At 38.6% G+C, this 16,069-nt stretch overlaps 1 protein-coding gene across 1 annotated transcript; it reads left to right on the forward strand.

The window, feature by feature from the left end:
- Positions 1–1,134: 1,134 nt before the first annotated feature.
- Positions 1,135–2,082, forward strand: LOC128918964 (taste receptor type 2 member 40-like). The gene has a single exon (XM_054223867.1). It carries the CDS (start codon positions 1,135–1,137, stop codon positions 2,080–2,082), a length of 948 nt encoding a protein of 315 aa, XP_054079842.1.
- The last annotated feature ends 13,987 nt before the right edge of the window (positions 2,083–16,069 follow it).

Raw genomic sequence — 16,069 nt, forward strand, 5'->3', positions numbered from 1 at the left:
TGCCAATACTTTATTTTCAGATTTGATTAATGGACCTGGGGTTGAGAAAATGAAGATAAATTGTTCTGTAAATCTAGACATATTCCTTTATAGATGAAATAGCAACCTAGTCTAGTGGGAGGTGTCCCTGCCCAGGGCAGGGGGGTTGGAACTAGATGATCTTTAAGATCCCTTCCAACTCTAACCATTCTATGATTCTATAAATAAGCACCAATGTAGGATGCAGATCAATGGGTACCACCCACCGTTCTGGACTGCGATGGTTGTTACACCTTCTAGCCACAGCTGACATAGGTATGCAGATGGATGAGAGATTTTCACTCCATCAAGCAGAACAGGTCTAGATCTGATGTCTAGAGCAAGAAACTTCTCTGGGACGCACAGGTGGGGCAGAGGCTGGGACAATGAAAGCAACTGGAGAAGGTGGGGCTTTTAACAGGGTTCTGCTAGATGTCCTGCTCTGCTTCACCAGTCTGTCATCACTGCTCCTTGTAGAACTGGTCACTGTTGTCTTTTGGTCCCATATATGTGACCAATACACGATCTAAGATATATAAGAAATGGACAGCTATATGGAGCAGTAATCCGTGGGTAAATGACGCTTTGTTGTCTAGAGTGATTCGCTAAAATAGGGCTGGAGGCTGTACAATATTCTTCATTTGTAGTTATAGTTGACAGACATCCAAAGCAGTATGAAAGAAAGATAATAGTTATGATATAAGAGCTCTTGCTGTCTCTTGACATATGCTGCTGCCTGTGTTGGGTTGCATGATGCACCCCCTTCCTCATGGTTACCATTGTAACTAGACAGCCACAGAGTTCTCTGTCATTCTAGGTACGAATATCAACAATTGGACAAAAGATGGGGAGGTTAATACAGCTGACTTTCCCACTTCCCTAGGGAAAAACATAGGCAAATGTTATGCGTGTTAAAGCTTAGAATTAATTATTAAATCCTTCTCTGATTTACATGTTCAGGAAGAACATCAATAATCATTTTCCACTATCATTTCCAAATGTCTTTTTGTTCCTAGATATAAGGTGAGCAGGCTGGAGCTGGGGCTAGTTAGATACCATCAGGTCTGCTCAACCTCTTGCACAAGATAATCAGGCACAGCTGACAAAAGAAGCAAGATGTTGTCACCAGTTCTTATCATTTCAATAAGTATTGTAGCTATGGAAGTTGTTTTGGGAATTTTTGGAAATGGATTTATTACAGCTGTTAATATCATTAACTGGATCAAAAGCAAAAAAATTTCTTCTGCCGATATGATCCTGATTTTTCTGAGCATATCAAGATTTATCTTGCAGATGACCATACTGATGCACATTCATAGTCTCTACTTTGCGGATGAGTTTAAGTTGGCTTCCATGTACAAAGCTTTCGGTGCTGTGTGGATGTTTGTAAACCATGCCAGTTTGTGGTTCAGTTCCTGGCTCTATGTACTCTACTGTGTGAAAATAATCAATGCCACCCAATGGCTATTGCTGCAAATCAAGCTCAGAATGGCTGGGATGGTCCCATGGCTCCTTCTAGGATCGCTGGTGGTCTCTTCTGGGACTTCTCTTCCTTTACTCTGGATTACACCCAGCACCTATATCTGCAGCTCAACGGGGAACTGTAGAGAAAATAGCACAGCACATACCACTGACTGGGACAGTTCGCATCTCTACCTGCTTCTTCTTTACTTTGTAGGCTGTTTTTTTCCTCTAGTACTATCTGTGGTAACCTCTGCCCTATTAATTACTTCTTTATGGAAACACACAAAGAAGATGCAATATTATGTAGATACTCTCAGGGATCCCTTGATAGATGTTCACTTAACTGCCATTAAATCCATTATTTCTTTCCTGATCCTGTATCTTTCCAGTTTCGTAGCTCAAATTCTGTTGATACTGTCAACTTCTCAAAGTAAAGATGATGTGAAAGTCGCAGTATCTTTAGTTGTAGTTGGGGCATATCCTTCCATACACTCTATTATCCTGATCATAGTCAATTCAAAACTGAAATTGGCATTCAGGATGCTTTGCCAGCATCTTAAGTGCCATTTGAAAAATATGACTCTATGCCTCATATTATAACTTGAGAGAAACACTCTCCAGTAACAGATCTGGAATCAAGACTTTTGTGCATGTATTGTTTCACTGTCTTTTTTTCTTAGTCAGTAGCTTTCATCTTTCAGAGATTTCTGTCATTAGACAGAACGTCTGAAATAACAGGCATTTTTGCCTTTTTTTCTACACCAATCTTGCTCCCTAAATTTTATTTAATAAAAAGTGAGAATAAAAATGTGCTGAAAGGAAACAATGAACTTAAATAATAAATCAAGTACAGGATGCTTTGTGATCTCAGATTCTCACTTTAAGACTGACAGTTTTATATGTTTGAATTGAAGAAAATGGGATTAAAACAGAGACAAAATTTACAGAGCTCACAAATACCAGTTCTCAGCTAAAGGATCTTTCACCTGAGAAGTTAAAATTGGATGAAACACATGCTGTACAAACCATAGTTGGTGTGACGTACAAACAGAATATGCTTCTAAACATGAAAAACTAGCTAAAATATAACTTGAGGGAAAATTAAGATATGGAAACATACAGACAATTAATGTAATCAAATTATATTCTGAATCAGGTTTATTTGTGTTAGGATTCCAGTACATTTATAGAAACTTAGTGGTTACATGCCTCTTTAAAATGTATCTTTTTGTTCAAAACATACTTTATGCTCATTCATTTCGTTTTCTTTAAAGCGGATTACTAAGGTGGTGATTACAATGTCCTACCTGTCTGCTATAGAAAATCTCTTCCTTGTTGAGCTGACTGCTCTGATCACAAATTTGCCTTGTGACATGATTTGCTGCTGCTTTGAGTAGTTGTGAGTTGTTTCTAAGGTTGTTCTCTTTTAGTATTTTATAGTACTATGCAGTTTCACGCGTGGTTGATGAAATATGTTCCTCAACAAATCCTGCCATGTTTTATCAAATAATGTGTTAGATTTTACTCTGAAATTCTCAGCTCAGCTCAAGTATTTTTTACGCTGTATATCCTCTGTGCAGGCATTTAGATAGTGCTACATTATAAATCACTGTGGTGAGAGTTTCAGTCCCATTTATAAAACTAATGAAGAGGATGATTCACCTGGTCTTGGAGTGCATTGGCTCCAGTGTTTGAAACATTGGAGTAAAACCTTTATAAAATGCTTTGAAATCACTAGTTAACAATATTAGATAAAGGGTGAATATAACACTTTAAAATGCTATCTTAAACTATTTTTTACATTGAATATGTTAATAAATGAATGCACTGTGTAGTACAAAGGGATATTATTAGCAAGTGCAAACAGTTGGGTCAAACTGCAGAGCAGGAGAGAAGGACGATTGAACTCATAAAATTAGCGTTTGGAGGTGCGGTACAACGTACTGTAAAACTAAGACCACCATAATGTCCAGTGCCGCGCGTGCGGCACCACAGAATCACAGAATCACAGAATGATAGGGGTTGGAAGGGACTTCTGGAGTTCATCTAGTCCAACCCCCTGCCGTCAGGAGAGATCCCAAAGTCCTTCAAGAGCCCTGCCTGCGTAGTTCTGCAAGGAAGCAGATGGGAACCACCGTGCTCACACTGCAGCACCATCCTGCTCTACAGCTGCGTGCCCTGCCAACATGGACCAAGATTAAAAGAGTCACACAGCGATAGCTCTTGTGGTCCTTTTTCCAGCTGGCAACATCATGAAAAGAAAACCTCCTGAAAGAAATGAGGGATTCTTTGGAGTTGGTTGATAGTTTGTTGGTTGTTTTGGGTTTTTTTTTGGGGGGGTGGTGGTGGTGGGGGTGGTGGTTGTGACGGTGTTTGGGTTTTTATACCTGATCAGGAAGCTCTGGCAAAATTCATTTTTCCAATGAGATATTTCTCCCTAGGTATTTTCAAACCCATTCCTGGTGGCAGTCTGAAGGAAAGAGATCAGAGCCAAGTATGAAAATAACGACCGCTGCCCAGCTTTTTCACTGCCTCCTCACCTTCAGGAGGGGGAGATCTGAGGCAGGAGTAATGCTTAATAAAATATCCTTCAGTGCTACCAGGGGAGAGGAGGACAAAGCTCAAGCACCTGATGCCTTTATGTTGTATCGATGGAAGTTTTGTTACACGCAGCATAGAGTGAGATAGATGGGTACATAAATTAGAATTTTAAATGACTGAATTGGTAAATAAATTATTAGTTTTGTCCTTTCCCTTTCCATCCTTCCCCCAAGCTTCAATTTATTTTCATGTCTTCTTCCACAGTAGGTAGAGTTTCCCGTTTATTTTCTGATCTTGCCCTGCTCTTTGGATTTCAGCCTTTCCCTTCCTAAAATCATTATCTGTATTCTCTGCAGACCTAGCCTTCTTTTTCTGGTACATATTAAAAAAGCTTTCCAATTATTATTTTACAACAGAATAACATACACCAACGTATAGCAAGCTCGTTTCTATGTCTAGTTTATCCCAGAAAGCAGACAAATAAATCTGATTAATGTTTTGGCAATTACTATTTTTGCACAAAAAAAAAAAATAGAAAAAAAAGAAGAACTTTGTTGAGATTTCTTTGTCTGAGAAGTGTTTATATGGTGATTGAAAATAAGAGTCAGTTCACCAGTACATTTCCCCTGGAACTTTGCAGGTTACAGGAAATATAGACAATATGAATGGGAAAATACTGTCTGCAGTTCATATAAGGCCAGTAGCTACGGCAGCACCAAGATCATTGTAAGGATGCTGAAAAAGGTGATCAGTGCAGTTTTTCATACTGACTACATGAAAACCAAGTCTTCTCTTCTCCAGCTTTTTATTTTTTTAGTGCCATTGTGCTTGTTTTTCTAGGTGAGGATTCATCACAATTCTTTTTCCAGGAAAAGCAGTATTTTGCTGTGCAGAAATCAAGGGACTTCTGATTGCAATCTCAGTAGGATCTTCGTGAAGCTGGCAAATATCTCCCTACCGTTCTTCCAGCATGTGAATCAGAAAGGAGAGCTACCGCAGACATTCTGGGTTTCAGCTGCTGATCCGCTTTGTCATGTCTTTTCTTTTGCCTGGATAAATCACAGTCTGTACCTGACCAAATCAGCAGCCGGGTGGTGGATATGAACTCTGATATCTCTAGGATTAATACCTCTCTTCTGCTAACCATAGAGTCTCTTTCCAATATTTTGGTGTTCTCCATGGTGTTAATTACCTCTCTATAGAGATAAACAAGGCAGCACTGCCAGCTCCAGGGACCCAAGAGCAGATGTTCTTATAAATGCCACTAAAGATCTAATTCTCTCTGTTGACAGTTTTCTAACGGCGATCATGAAGCCTTTGACCTTCTTCGCATCTGACAGCACCATGGTGCTAATTTATTCTGATCAATTTTGGTTAATCTCAAAAGCAAAATAAGCGTCAATGAGGATGCCACACTTCACCTATCTGTTCTTGACATATGACCTCCCATCTTCCTGAAAGGTCTGGAGAAATGTTCTACCTTTTGGAAGAGTTTATAATAGGATTATAACCTAGGATTACTTTTATCTCTATTTATTTATTGTCTTTCCTATCGTAATGCTCAACCTTCATTTCATTAATATCACAAGGACAGTTTCTTCAATGTTACGAAACACTTCTCAAAGCTAATCCCTCTTCCCCTCAATATTTCTTATCCTGTTTGTTTCTTGTTTGAGGACATCTGTATGGGAGGTCATTGGAGCTTAGTTAGGTGTATAAATAAGGCTGTTCACGAATCTGTCAGACAAACCCTTAATAGAAACATGGGTCTTAAGATTTTTTGAGAAAAGAAAAAAAAAAAAGGAAAAAAGAAAAGAAAAGGAAAAATGTCTGGTTTCTGAATAAATGTGAAACTGGTTTTGACTGTCCATGAATATTAAAAAAAATAAAGTAACTGCATGTTAATATCACTGTTAGCTGAACACTTCATTATTTTCAAATTTCCATTTCTCCTATGCTTTTGCAACGACTCAAAAGAACATTATATTGGCCAAAGTAATCACAATGAATTTCAAATACTGGCCAAGATATAATGGAAAAGAGCATGGGCACTCTTAAAACCAGAGTTCCTGACACTCATAAGCATTTCAGAGGTCAGAGGGGTTTGCCTCATTCCTAAAGCTTTGCTCGTCTCCACCCTTAGAGGCCATATCCCCCTTCCAGTGTTTGGCCTATCTGTGTATGAAAGGACAGGGACAACATTTTATGACCAGAAAACAGAGCAGTAGCATGGATGGTGTCTACAATGTGATTTGTGTGGGAAGGAAAAGTCCCACAGGTCCATTCCATCTACTTTGTCTGGTCTCTTTTCACTTTGCAGGTAAACAACCCAGGGCAATGGTGCACCCTTCCAGAAGCAGATATTGCTGGATTAGGATCCACGCACCACATGCTCCATTGCAGATCAATTTTTTTGCTATTACAGAAAAAGTAGAGGCAAACTGCTAAATAGGAATAATGACTTGATATTGCCATCCCTCAATTGCCTGTTGGGGAGGAGGGGTGAAATTAAACCCTTTCTGGCCTTTAGGCACTCAGATATGATATCGTGATGAGACTAAGATGGATGAGTGAATTCATAAATTAAAAAATGGATTGGTAGGTGATTAGACTAGGGTTTTTATCCTCTCCCACACTCCTTCCTCCCCTCCCCCCAGTGTAATATTTGCATTTCATATTTTTCCTAGCTTTATATCTTCTTCTATTTTTTCCCCTATCTTTTGATTCTGTCTTTTTTCCTTAATAGAAAAAAATAATATTTCTTCATTTATCACCCCGTTTTTCTTACCACTTCCTCTAAAAATCTTGTCTGGTTTTGCTGCTATTGTTGCTGTTATTGCAAATACATACTAATAAAATCAATCTGGGTTCATTGCCATATTTACTTTATTCTCATAAGCACACATTGTTTTCATCAGATTTATCCTTTTTCTTTTATGACAGCATTGCAAACAAAATCCCTCCCTTTCCTTGTGAAGGTGTTTAAAAAAAATAAATTAAAAAAGCCCACATGCTGAGACCTTGAGATATTTGAAGTTTCCCCTTCAAATCCCATTTCAGTCAGTTCTGCTTTGTTGTCCTTTCCCCGTCACTTGCTTTCTCTTACCCCACATGCCAATCCATTTTTCTTCTACAGACTGCTATCTTCTTTTTTTTTCTTATTTTTCCCTGACTCCTTTTAAGATTGTTCTTAAATTCTCTTTTCTTTCTCTTTCCTCTCTGTTTTTAATCCTCACCTGCTAGTCCCTCAAACATTCTTGTTTGTGTCTGTTTACACTATTTCTCCTGCTTGAGATACCCGGGGCTTTCTCTAGCAATCTGAAGTAGTGCTATTGGACATCTAGAACAACATACCTGTCCCTGCTGAATACCTGTCTCTCAGCTAAATTCAGTAAGAATGCAAAAAAGATGTAGTTCAAAAATTTTCTTTGTTGTTCTTAAGCCATGTTTGGACCACAGCTGCAGCCAGTCTCCTTTTTCATTCTTTTTTTTACAACTGCGTAAACTTTTGTATTCTTCTTGTGCTGTGGCTCTGCTCAAGCAAGAGGAATAGAGAGAAATTTTCCCAAAAGTGTCCCCTGCAAAAGATTATGTTGACATATAATATCTCTTGGCTCAAATTCCCTGGAGCCGTGAAGAGCTAAGATCTTAAAAGTCCCCTGCCTCCTGGTACTTACTACAGCCGGTCTGAGATTATTTCAAAAATCAGCTCCAAAGAACATTCTCTCAGAAGAGAAATCAGCTTTTTGAAAGTGAATGAAAATTCAGAAATCTATTAAAACTTCTCTTTTTTTCCCATATCCTGGCCTACTGCGTCTCATTGGCATGGAGGTGACTTGATTTGCTTTCCGAAGTCAGTGGGAAAAGGCTAAAATTTCAGGCTGGCCCTGTGGAAGCTTTCAGAAATATCTTGCTTTTCTTGCTGACTGTAGAAAAAAGCCTGCATATGTTACCAGGCTAAAGGACAAGATACTTAACAGTCTTTGGTTCACCTTTTATTTGAACATCTTCACCCATATGAACATCCCTAGTTCCACACTGTTGTTCTAAGCAAGATTGAGAACCCTTGGATAATTCCCAGATTATCTCTGGGAGCATTGCTGGTCTCTTCTGTCATTTCTTCTCATTATACTTTAGCTTATTTTAGCTGTTACTTTTTTTAATTCAGTAATGAATCCTCCCACAGACTCCAGGATGGCAGATGCTGAGGTTTCTCAGCTTTCCATATCATTCTGCTGAACACCATTGGGATGTTCTTCCCCTTCATCATTGCATGTTGATGCCACTTACTCAGTTAATTATCTCCGTCCTCAAATTTACCAGGAGGAGGAGAGAGAAAGCCTTCAACTCCAGCAGTTCCAGGACATGTGCATGCAAATACCATCTGAGTTTTGGCCCGTTCCCTTTGCTTCTACATTCGTAGTTTTCTATTTCAGATCACACTGCTGTTATTCAGCTGCAGCAGCTACATCTCCAAGATTACCTGCATTGTCTGTAGTGATCACGGCTTCTTGTTTGAATACTCTATACTCAGTCTGTAACAAATCTAAAATGAATCATTGATTCAGAGTGTTGCATGTCTTCACTTAAGTCACCCTAGTGCAGGAAATTCTTGTCCAGTGCCTTGCTCATTTTCAGGGGTGAATTCTAAGAATGTGACACAAACTAGGACAAAAATAGTAGGAAAGCCTTGGGTGCTGACCTTGTTCTTATACACCCGTACGTTGAGGAAGAAGTCAGTGACACGAAGTACAAATAATTTAAAATTATTGAATATGCAGCATATTTGCCTCACTTATTTCTGAAGCATTAATTAAATTTAATTCTATATTTTAATCTGGTGATTAAGTCCATTGTATCCTTTACGATTCCAGCTGAGCAGGCTGAAAGCTCTTGAGCTTTCAAGAGTTAAGTTGTTAAATCTCCTATCAAAATATTAGGAGTCAAATAGCTCACTCAAGGCACTTCTTCCCACCAGAACTTTTTTTGGTATAATAGCTCATTATTTAAAAGTTGTCAGCCAAAGCAGTATAGGTATCTATAAACCGATCTTCATGATTTCTTTAGAAAATCACTCTTTGCATTGAAACTGATGTTGTTGTGATCATATACCTTGCTGTCATGTGGCTTGATAACTGATTGCTTGCTGTGAACAGCCCAAGAACTACTTTTAGTACTTGAGCTTGTTACAATGTGTATTCCCATGCAGTTTCAGACATTGTACATTCATAGAGTTGGTTGAGCAGTCTTCATCCAAATACATTATTCAACAAACATTGCTATGGAATAACTTCTTTCCAGACTGAATTTAAAAGGAATTAAACTAGCTCTGACCCTCACAAGGTTTAGTAGGTTTTGTAGAAAAGCAGTGTAAATAGGGCAAGAGGGACTCATACATTTGGTTCATCTCAGTTTAGGTCTTTTATCTGTGAGGCTTCTGATAATTCATTAACCATCTCTGTGCTTCATTGTCCTGCAGTAATAAAAAGTAATTTATCCACTACTCTAAAGTTGTTTGAAAGCAGTGCATGGAATTTGCTATATAGATGCAGAATATTTTATTGTTTATTTTTATTTTGTTCACCTACATTTCATAGAAGGAGGTTTATTGTTAAATAAATGTGTTCTTCAGCACATGCCTGGAATGAAGCGACATTGCTACATAAACAATTGATTTTCTTGCCTTTCAACAAAGTCCCCAAAGAGCTTTGAGAGGGAAACTTCTTTTGAGTACTTTCTATGTATGTCAGGCAGTTTAAAAAAAAAACACAAATAAATAAATCCTATACTCTTCAGCTATATATTTCAGCCTGGATGTGCTGTATATTTTCATGTGCCAACTTTTTGATGGAAACATGCACAAGAAAGCTCAAATTTTAAAATAAAAATGTGAAAAGCTTGTGACGTTTCCTTTCAATCGTCTCTTTTCCATCTGTGAAATTGTAGATGTCCAAAAACTGAGATAGAACACAGTAAACAGATAGAATGATGGTACCTAAGAGTGGTGGTGGTAAATTCCTGTTCCCCATGGTTCTCTGATGATTTCTGTTGTGCTCTGAAGATGTGTCTGACTTTGTGTGGAATTAATTTGGGGTGGAGCGACCAGGGAGAGGAAAGGTTCAAAAAGAAGGCTGTCTGACTAAAGAGCAGGAACTTCTCACTAGAAGAAGACTAAAAAGACTGAAGTAACTCAGAATATGAATCTTACCAAAAAGAAAGTCAAAAGCATCCCCTGCATAGGGAAAAGTTCTCTGGTAGGAAAAAGCTCTTTAAACTAGCAGTGAGAAGCGCAATAAGATACAGTACATGGGAGGTGAAGAAAGACAAAATTAGACTAGGAATAAGGTCCTTATTTTATCTGCAAGTGTAACTAACCCCCAGGAGCAACGTATATTAAGTTGTGATGGATTAACTACCCTCTGAGGTCTTTCAAGCTATGCTGTAACTCAACACGAGGTTGTATTTTTGATACAGGTGTTCTTTAGTGAAATTGTGCTCCAAGTGATATGTGGAGGAACAGACTAATTCGTCATCATAGCCACATACACTGATGGAAACTCCACTCACCATTCCAGCTCTCAGTCTCTGAGGGATAAATTCTTGTTCCCCAGAGTCAAACTCGACATGCACAGTAGGATCCTACATGGTCACAAGGTTAGTAACGCACACAGCTAATTTATTTCCTGGCAAGAAACATCCATTTCTCTTGTACTTTGCTCTAGCTTTTTAATTTTTGTTTTTAGTCAGTGGAGTTATGGGTAGTTTTCCAAGAAGATGGTTATATATATCTTGAGAAAGTGACTGTGATACAAATGGATTTGTGGGAGATTAGAGATAAAAGGACACAACAATGTTCTTTCTTTCCATCTGAATACCTCTTTAATTTTTTCTCTCTTGTGACTGTGAAAAAAACAACTGGATTATATTTTCAGTTAATCCACAAAAGTTATTTGTCATTATAACTGAAAAAGAAGTCGAGAAGCTGTAGCCTGTAGGTCAGCTAAGACAGGGCAAAATTTTCCATGAGCCTGCAAATAAATGTGTCTGTTTACTACAGCTTTGAAGAAAAACGCTATACTAGGGATACATAAAATCTGCTGAGGCTTAGTAAGGTAGCGTAAATAAGAATCTCCCTTATTGCTGATACTGTAATTATTCTTAATTATAACTGCTAAAGTGGGCTACAAGCAAAGTCTCTCCATTGTCATTATGTGTGAATGTGAAAACCATGAGAGAATTTTGGGAAGCAGAAGGTCCTTATAAAACCTGGAGCACTAACAGATCAGGCCAAAAACTGAGTAGAAAAGTAGGCATTCTAAGTGAATGTTTGACTACTGTGGAAACAAAATTCAAACAAACCAGAGAGTAACGTACCTAAACAGCAGCTCCTTGGGGAACTCCTGAACTTCTGTTTGTCTTTCAGGCCAAAACAAAAAATGTCTAAAAACCCCAAGAATCGTCAAACTAAAAACCTGTGTTCTAGAATAATTTTAATTTTTTTTCCCCCTCATTAAATGCAACTATCATATATTCAAATACAGGAGGGGAAAGAAAGATGTGATAAGGAAAATCTCTGACCAAACCCAGTTCTATTAATAATTTAGACTTCCTATTGCCTCGTACACCTGTTGAGCTTGTAGATAACAGCTTTGGTTTTCATGTTGTACAGATAAGCCAGGTCACTGGGGTTCAGAGAGGCTCCAGCCTCCAGCACAAACTCCCATCATTGCTGAGGGGCAGATTCACTCTGCAAGCTGGAGCTCGCAATCTCCTGGGTTCAAGTTTAATCTGTTAAATTACAGCTGCTCTCCCTGTGCAGCAGGTTCACAAGGCAAAACTCCACTGCTTAGCTTCAGAAGCTACTTAGATCAGTTTACGATTTCATAACACCGTTCTTTGTTTGCCAGGTTCTCCAAGGAGGAAATGCAAAGAAGCATCTTTATTGTTAAGAGCTTATTACAAAATCCATTCTTGATCTGTATTTTGCCTGCTTTTAGTTCAGTGAACGCAGAGCAAGACAAATAAGTAGCAGTCAGGTTATTTCTTCAAAAATTCAGGCTCTCTCAACAACATCACAGGCAGAGTCGCATTATAGTTTGTTTCCTTCTGGATATAGCTAGGGATTTGGGGATCAAGGCATCGAATGTAACATCCCGAGCATTCACGCCTTTTCCCTTTTATCTCCCAAGTTAAATCCTTCATTCCCCATCTTTAAGAGCCAAATGTAAATAATACCTGTGAGGAGAAACACTGCCCTCCAAGGATTAAACATGTGCTTTCTGTATCGTTCAGGTGATTTAAGGTTTGCAATTCTGCCCATGGTGGAGGTTGGTGCCGGGGGTTTAGTGGTCGTGTCTACGGTTTGGAACTGAAGCAGATGATACTTCTCAGAGAGGAAAGATGACCATGTAGTTAAGGCACTGAATTTCAGTGTGCCTTTCTCACAGATTTCTCATGTTTCAGTGGGCTTTGTACAATCCTTTTTTATGGTTATCTATATGCAAATTCCCATCCAGTGGTATCTTGGTGGTAGAAAAAATTATAAATCTTTTTACTGATTTTTTTTTTTCCTGCTTGTAGAAAGGGACTGTAGCACTTCTCTAAATGGAGTCTTCAGGGTAGGGTCAGATCCTGCAGAGACAGAAAACAGCTACTATATGATTTCATGATCTTCGGTTAATATTTTCTAGATTTGCCCAGGCATATCAAACCAAGGCGGTGCTGCTGCCCCTGCTTGATTTGTTTGGAAAATGAACCTGAAGCCCAATGTGCTGTGATTAGGCTGTCAGCACCCACAGCTGTACAGCAGCACTGGGCACAAGCCTTCAAAGGTAAAGGAACAGAAAAGCAGGTGCTGGTGGTTAAAGTACAAAAAAGTTCTGTTCGTTATGAATGAACAATCACTTATGGAATTGTAACATTCCTTTTTTTTTTTTTTTCCCTTGTTCTGATACCAGATGGTTAGCTTTTGGTTTTTTTTCCCCCCCTTTCTATACTTGTCATGTGGCTTACATCTATATTTGACAGTTACTGTTCCTTTCCTGTTTTTTATACAATGTGACCCATATCTCAGTGAGCAACACTATAATAAGGTAATTTACTACTTACCATATTCAACAAACAGAAGAATAGCTTGACAAAAGTCCCGACATTAGTTAAGGAAGTGGTGTTTTTGCCATAAACTTTAGAGAAACCAGAACATTATTCTACATTGTGCGACAGTTAACAAAACCCCCATATTTTTCTTTAGTAAGTGCCATTACTTTTACACTTGTGAGCACATCACACAAGCTCAATTAGTGTCACTTATATTCTGTGCAAATAACTCTATGCAAACTACTGGAGCTGTGACAAATCACAGTAGCCAACAGTCTGTCAATAATCTCTAGCCAAACTACATGCCATACATGACAGGCATCCCACTGAATGAGAAATTAAACATATAGACAAATCCTTGAAAGTTGTCTGGTGGTCAAAAGTATTCAGCGAATACTCTAATAGATGATTAAATTATTAATTAACCTAATAAAATAACTAATAAATTAATATTGTCAGCACTCAAAGAGGTGCCCCTCCTTGAGAAATTTTCACACCTGTAAGTGAAAAATTTTCATAACTACAAAGCGTTTGGTTGAGATATATGGAGGATGAAGAAATGTGTGGATATAGTTATAAAATGGTTTATTAATCGGTTAAAGAAAACAGCATGGCATTCTTAAAATAAATATATATGTACTCAGAGGCAAGTGAGAAAGCTGAATATGTTTTGAGATAGCTCACTTACTGTGCAAAGGAAAGAAATTTGACTCTTCCCTGAACAGCTTAATTTTCAAGTCAGCCTGGCTCTAACCCTAGGCTTTGATACCTGCATGTTCACAGCACATTGGATTTTGTTTCTCTGGACATAGAAGATACTCGGGGCACCTGAGTACCATCGCTATTTTCCTGTCCTTGCCACAGATGAATTTTGAGGAAGAACCTTAAGGGATTGCAGATGACCTAACTCATAGGTCAAGGTGGTGAAAGCATCTTTAAAGGTCAGTTCAGGATAGGCGAGTGCTGTAGTGGCTCGCTGAACAATACAGGAAATCTGGCATTAGTACACACTTAAAAGCAGCCCCTCTGGATTAAACTCAGTCTACCTGCAGGATAACTTCTGCCATGCAGCTTCTTACCAGATCAGTTATTCCCTGTTGTCTTTCAGCCAACACAAAACTGACATAAATCCTGTATTGGCTGTTAATTGGACAAAGGCAGTCAAGTGTGTGGTTCAGATCTGGAGCAAGCAGTGCTGCTGTGTGTGCTATGGCAGTGCCCAGATCTAGTATTCATCATTATGAATCCACAGCGTCGAGCTCACACAGACAACATGAACACAGAAACATATTGGCCTATATAATTTATATTTAAAAATAAAAAATAAAAACAGAAATGCAAGGTAAGTGGCTACAGTTACCTTCTTTTTTTTTGCTGCAAGGCTGACATGCATGTTCTGCTGAACACCATTTAATAGGTGGGGTGATCTATTTTTAACAGTAGAGCAGAGCTTTTCATACTGACTGATTGTACTGGAAAGAGAAGAGAAAGGTCACAGATGTCATTTTGTGGTGAAAAGATGCAGAAGCTTATTGTAAGAGATGTCTAGCATGCATTAGTTTTCTTATCCCGTTGTTACATAGTTTGCTAATTCAATATGAATGCTACTTACATGATAATGCTCTGAAATTGCCTTATCAAACTGAGCCACTATCATGGCAATAATAACAAAACAGAAGAGACATTAAAGTCTATTATAAATCTGCCTTGACCCAATTAAAAGCCATGCAGCTCAGCCCTGAGGGTAGTCCAAAAAATCTCACACACCTCATTGTTCATCATGGATCATGTCAAGGTCTTGGACTGAGATTTTTGCTGCAGAGCGTTATTAAACAATGAAAAACAGGACTTTGGAGGCTTAGCACCTGCTGCTCTAAATAAAATGGATATTTCTTCTCTCCACCCATTCCATGAAGTAGTGCTGGTGTAAACAAAATGCAGAGCAGCTTGCATTGACACCAGTCAGGGATACATCCTCATAAATCAGGATGGTCATATCCGATCTGCAAAGCTCTTTGCTCAGGTGTCTCCTTTTGTGCATGTTTCTGTCCATATGCACTCAAAATAAAATGAGGTCTGTGTTGCAACCTAGCATGATGCCAAGCATTTATGTTGCATGATATAAAGCTGTGTAGGGATGTTTAAGGATATAAAACCTGCTGGTATTGTTTCAGGATGGATAAGTCTTGGTAGGATGTCTCATTCTTATTGTCCATTAAAAGTGGCAAAGCTGTTTCTGGAATCTCATCCAGATATTATTTCAGAAAGAACTAGTCAGTTCACTCCAAAAGAGAGCCTGGAACTGAAATAATGCAATGTGGACGATGACCCAAGACCAAACCAAGGAGTTAAACTACTTGATAATGGGAAAGTACATAGTTTGAAACTTTTAGGAATGCTGTCACATAACCAGCGAAGGAAGAACTTTCACTGGGTCAGCCACTGTGGGGGGTAATGATATACTAATGCATCAAGAGGAAACACATGAATGAATCCACCCACTTCAGCCTCCAGGAGAGCCTTTCTTCCACCATCCTTAGATCTACAGTTTCTCCTTATGGAGAGTCACACTACAAGTATGATTTGATATATTTTCTTTTTTTGTTGTTTGTTTTAAAACTGGCATATTTCATACATATATGTGTAAGACATAATCAACATGGTCATAATTAAATGCAAAAAGCATGTGATTATACTGAATCCAATGTGGTCATGGCAAGGCACCCCTTTACTTCAAATCCAACACAGACCCAATGAACCAAATGCTGTTTCACCAAGGCTAATTTCCCTACTGAAGTAAAATTTGGAGCAAGATGTTGAATGCAGACTGCCATGGCAGCTGCATGATACCTGGCTAGTACTTTGAGTTCTTCAGGAAAGTCAGTCAGTCAGGAGAATGGTTGAGCTTTGATCTGGGAGATATATTACCGCTCCTGCAAAGGCTAAGTGT

The sequence above is a fragment of the Rissa tridactyla genome, chromosome 1 (genome assembly GCF_028500815.1).
Source record: "Rissa tridactyla isolate bRisTri1 chromosome 1, bRisTri1.patW.cur.20221130, whole genome shotgun sequence".
NCBI classification, from domain to species: Eukaryota; Metazoa; Chordata; class Aves; order Charadriiformes; family Laridae; genus Rissa; species Rissa tridactyla.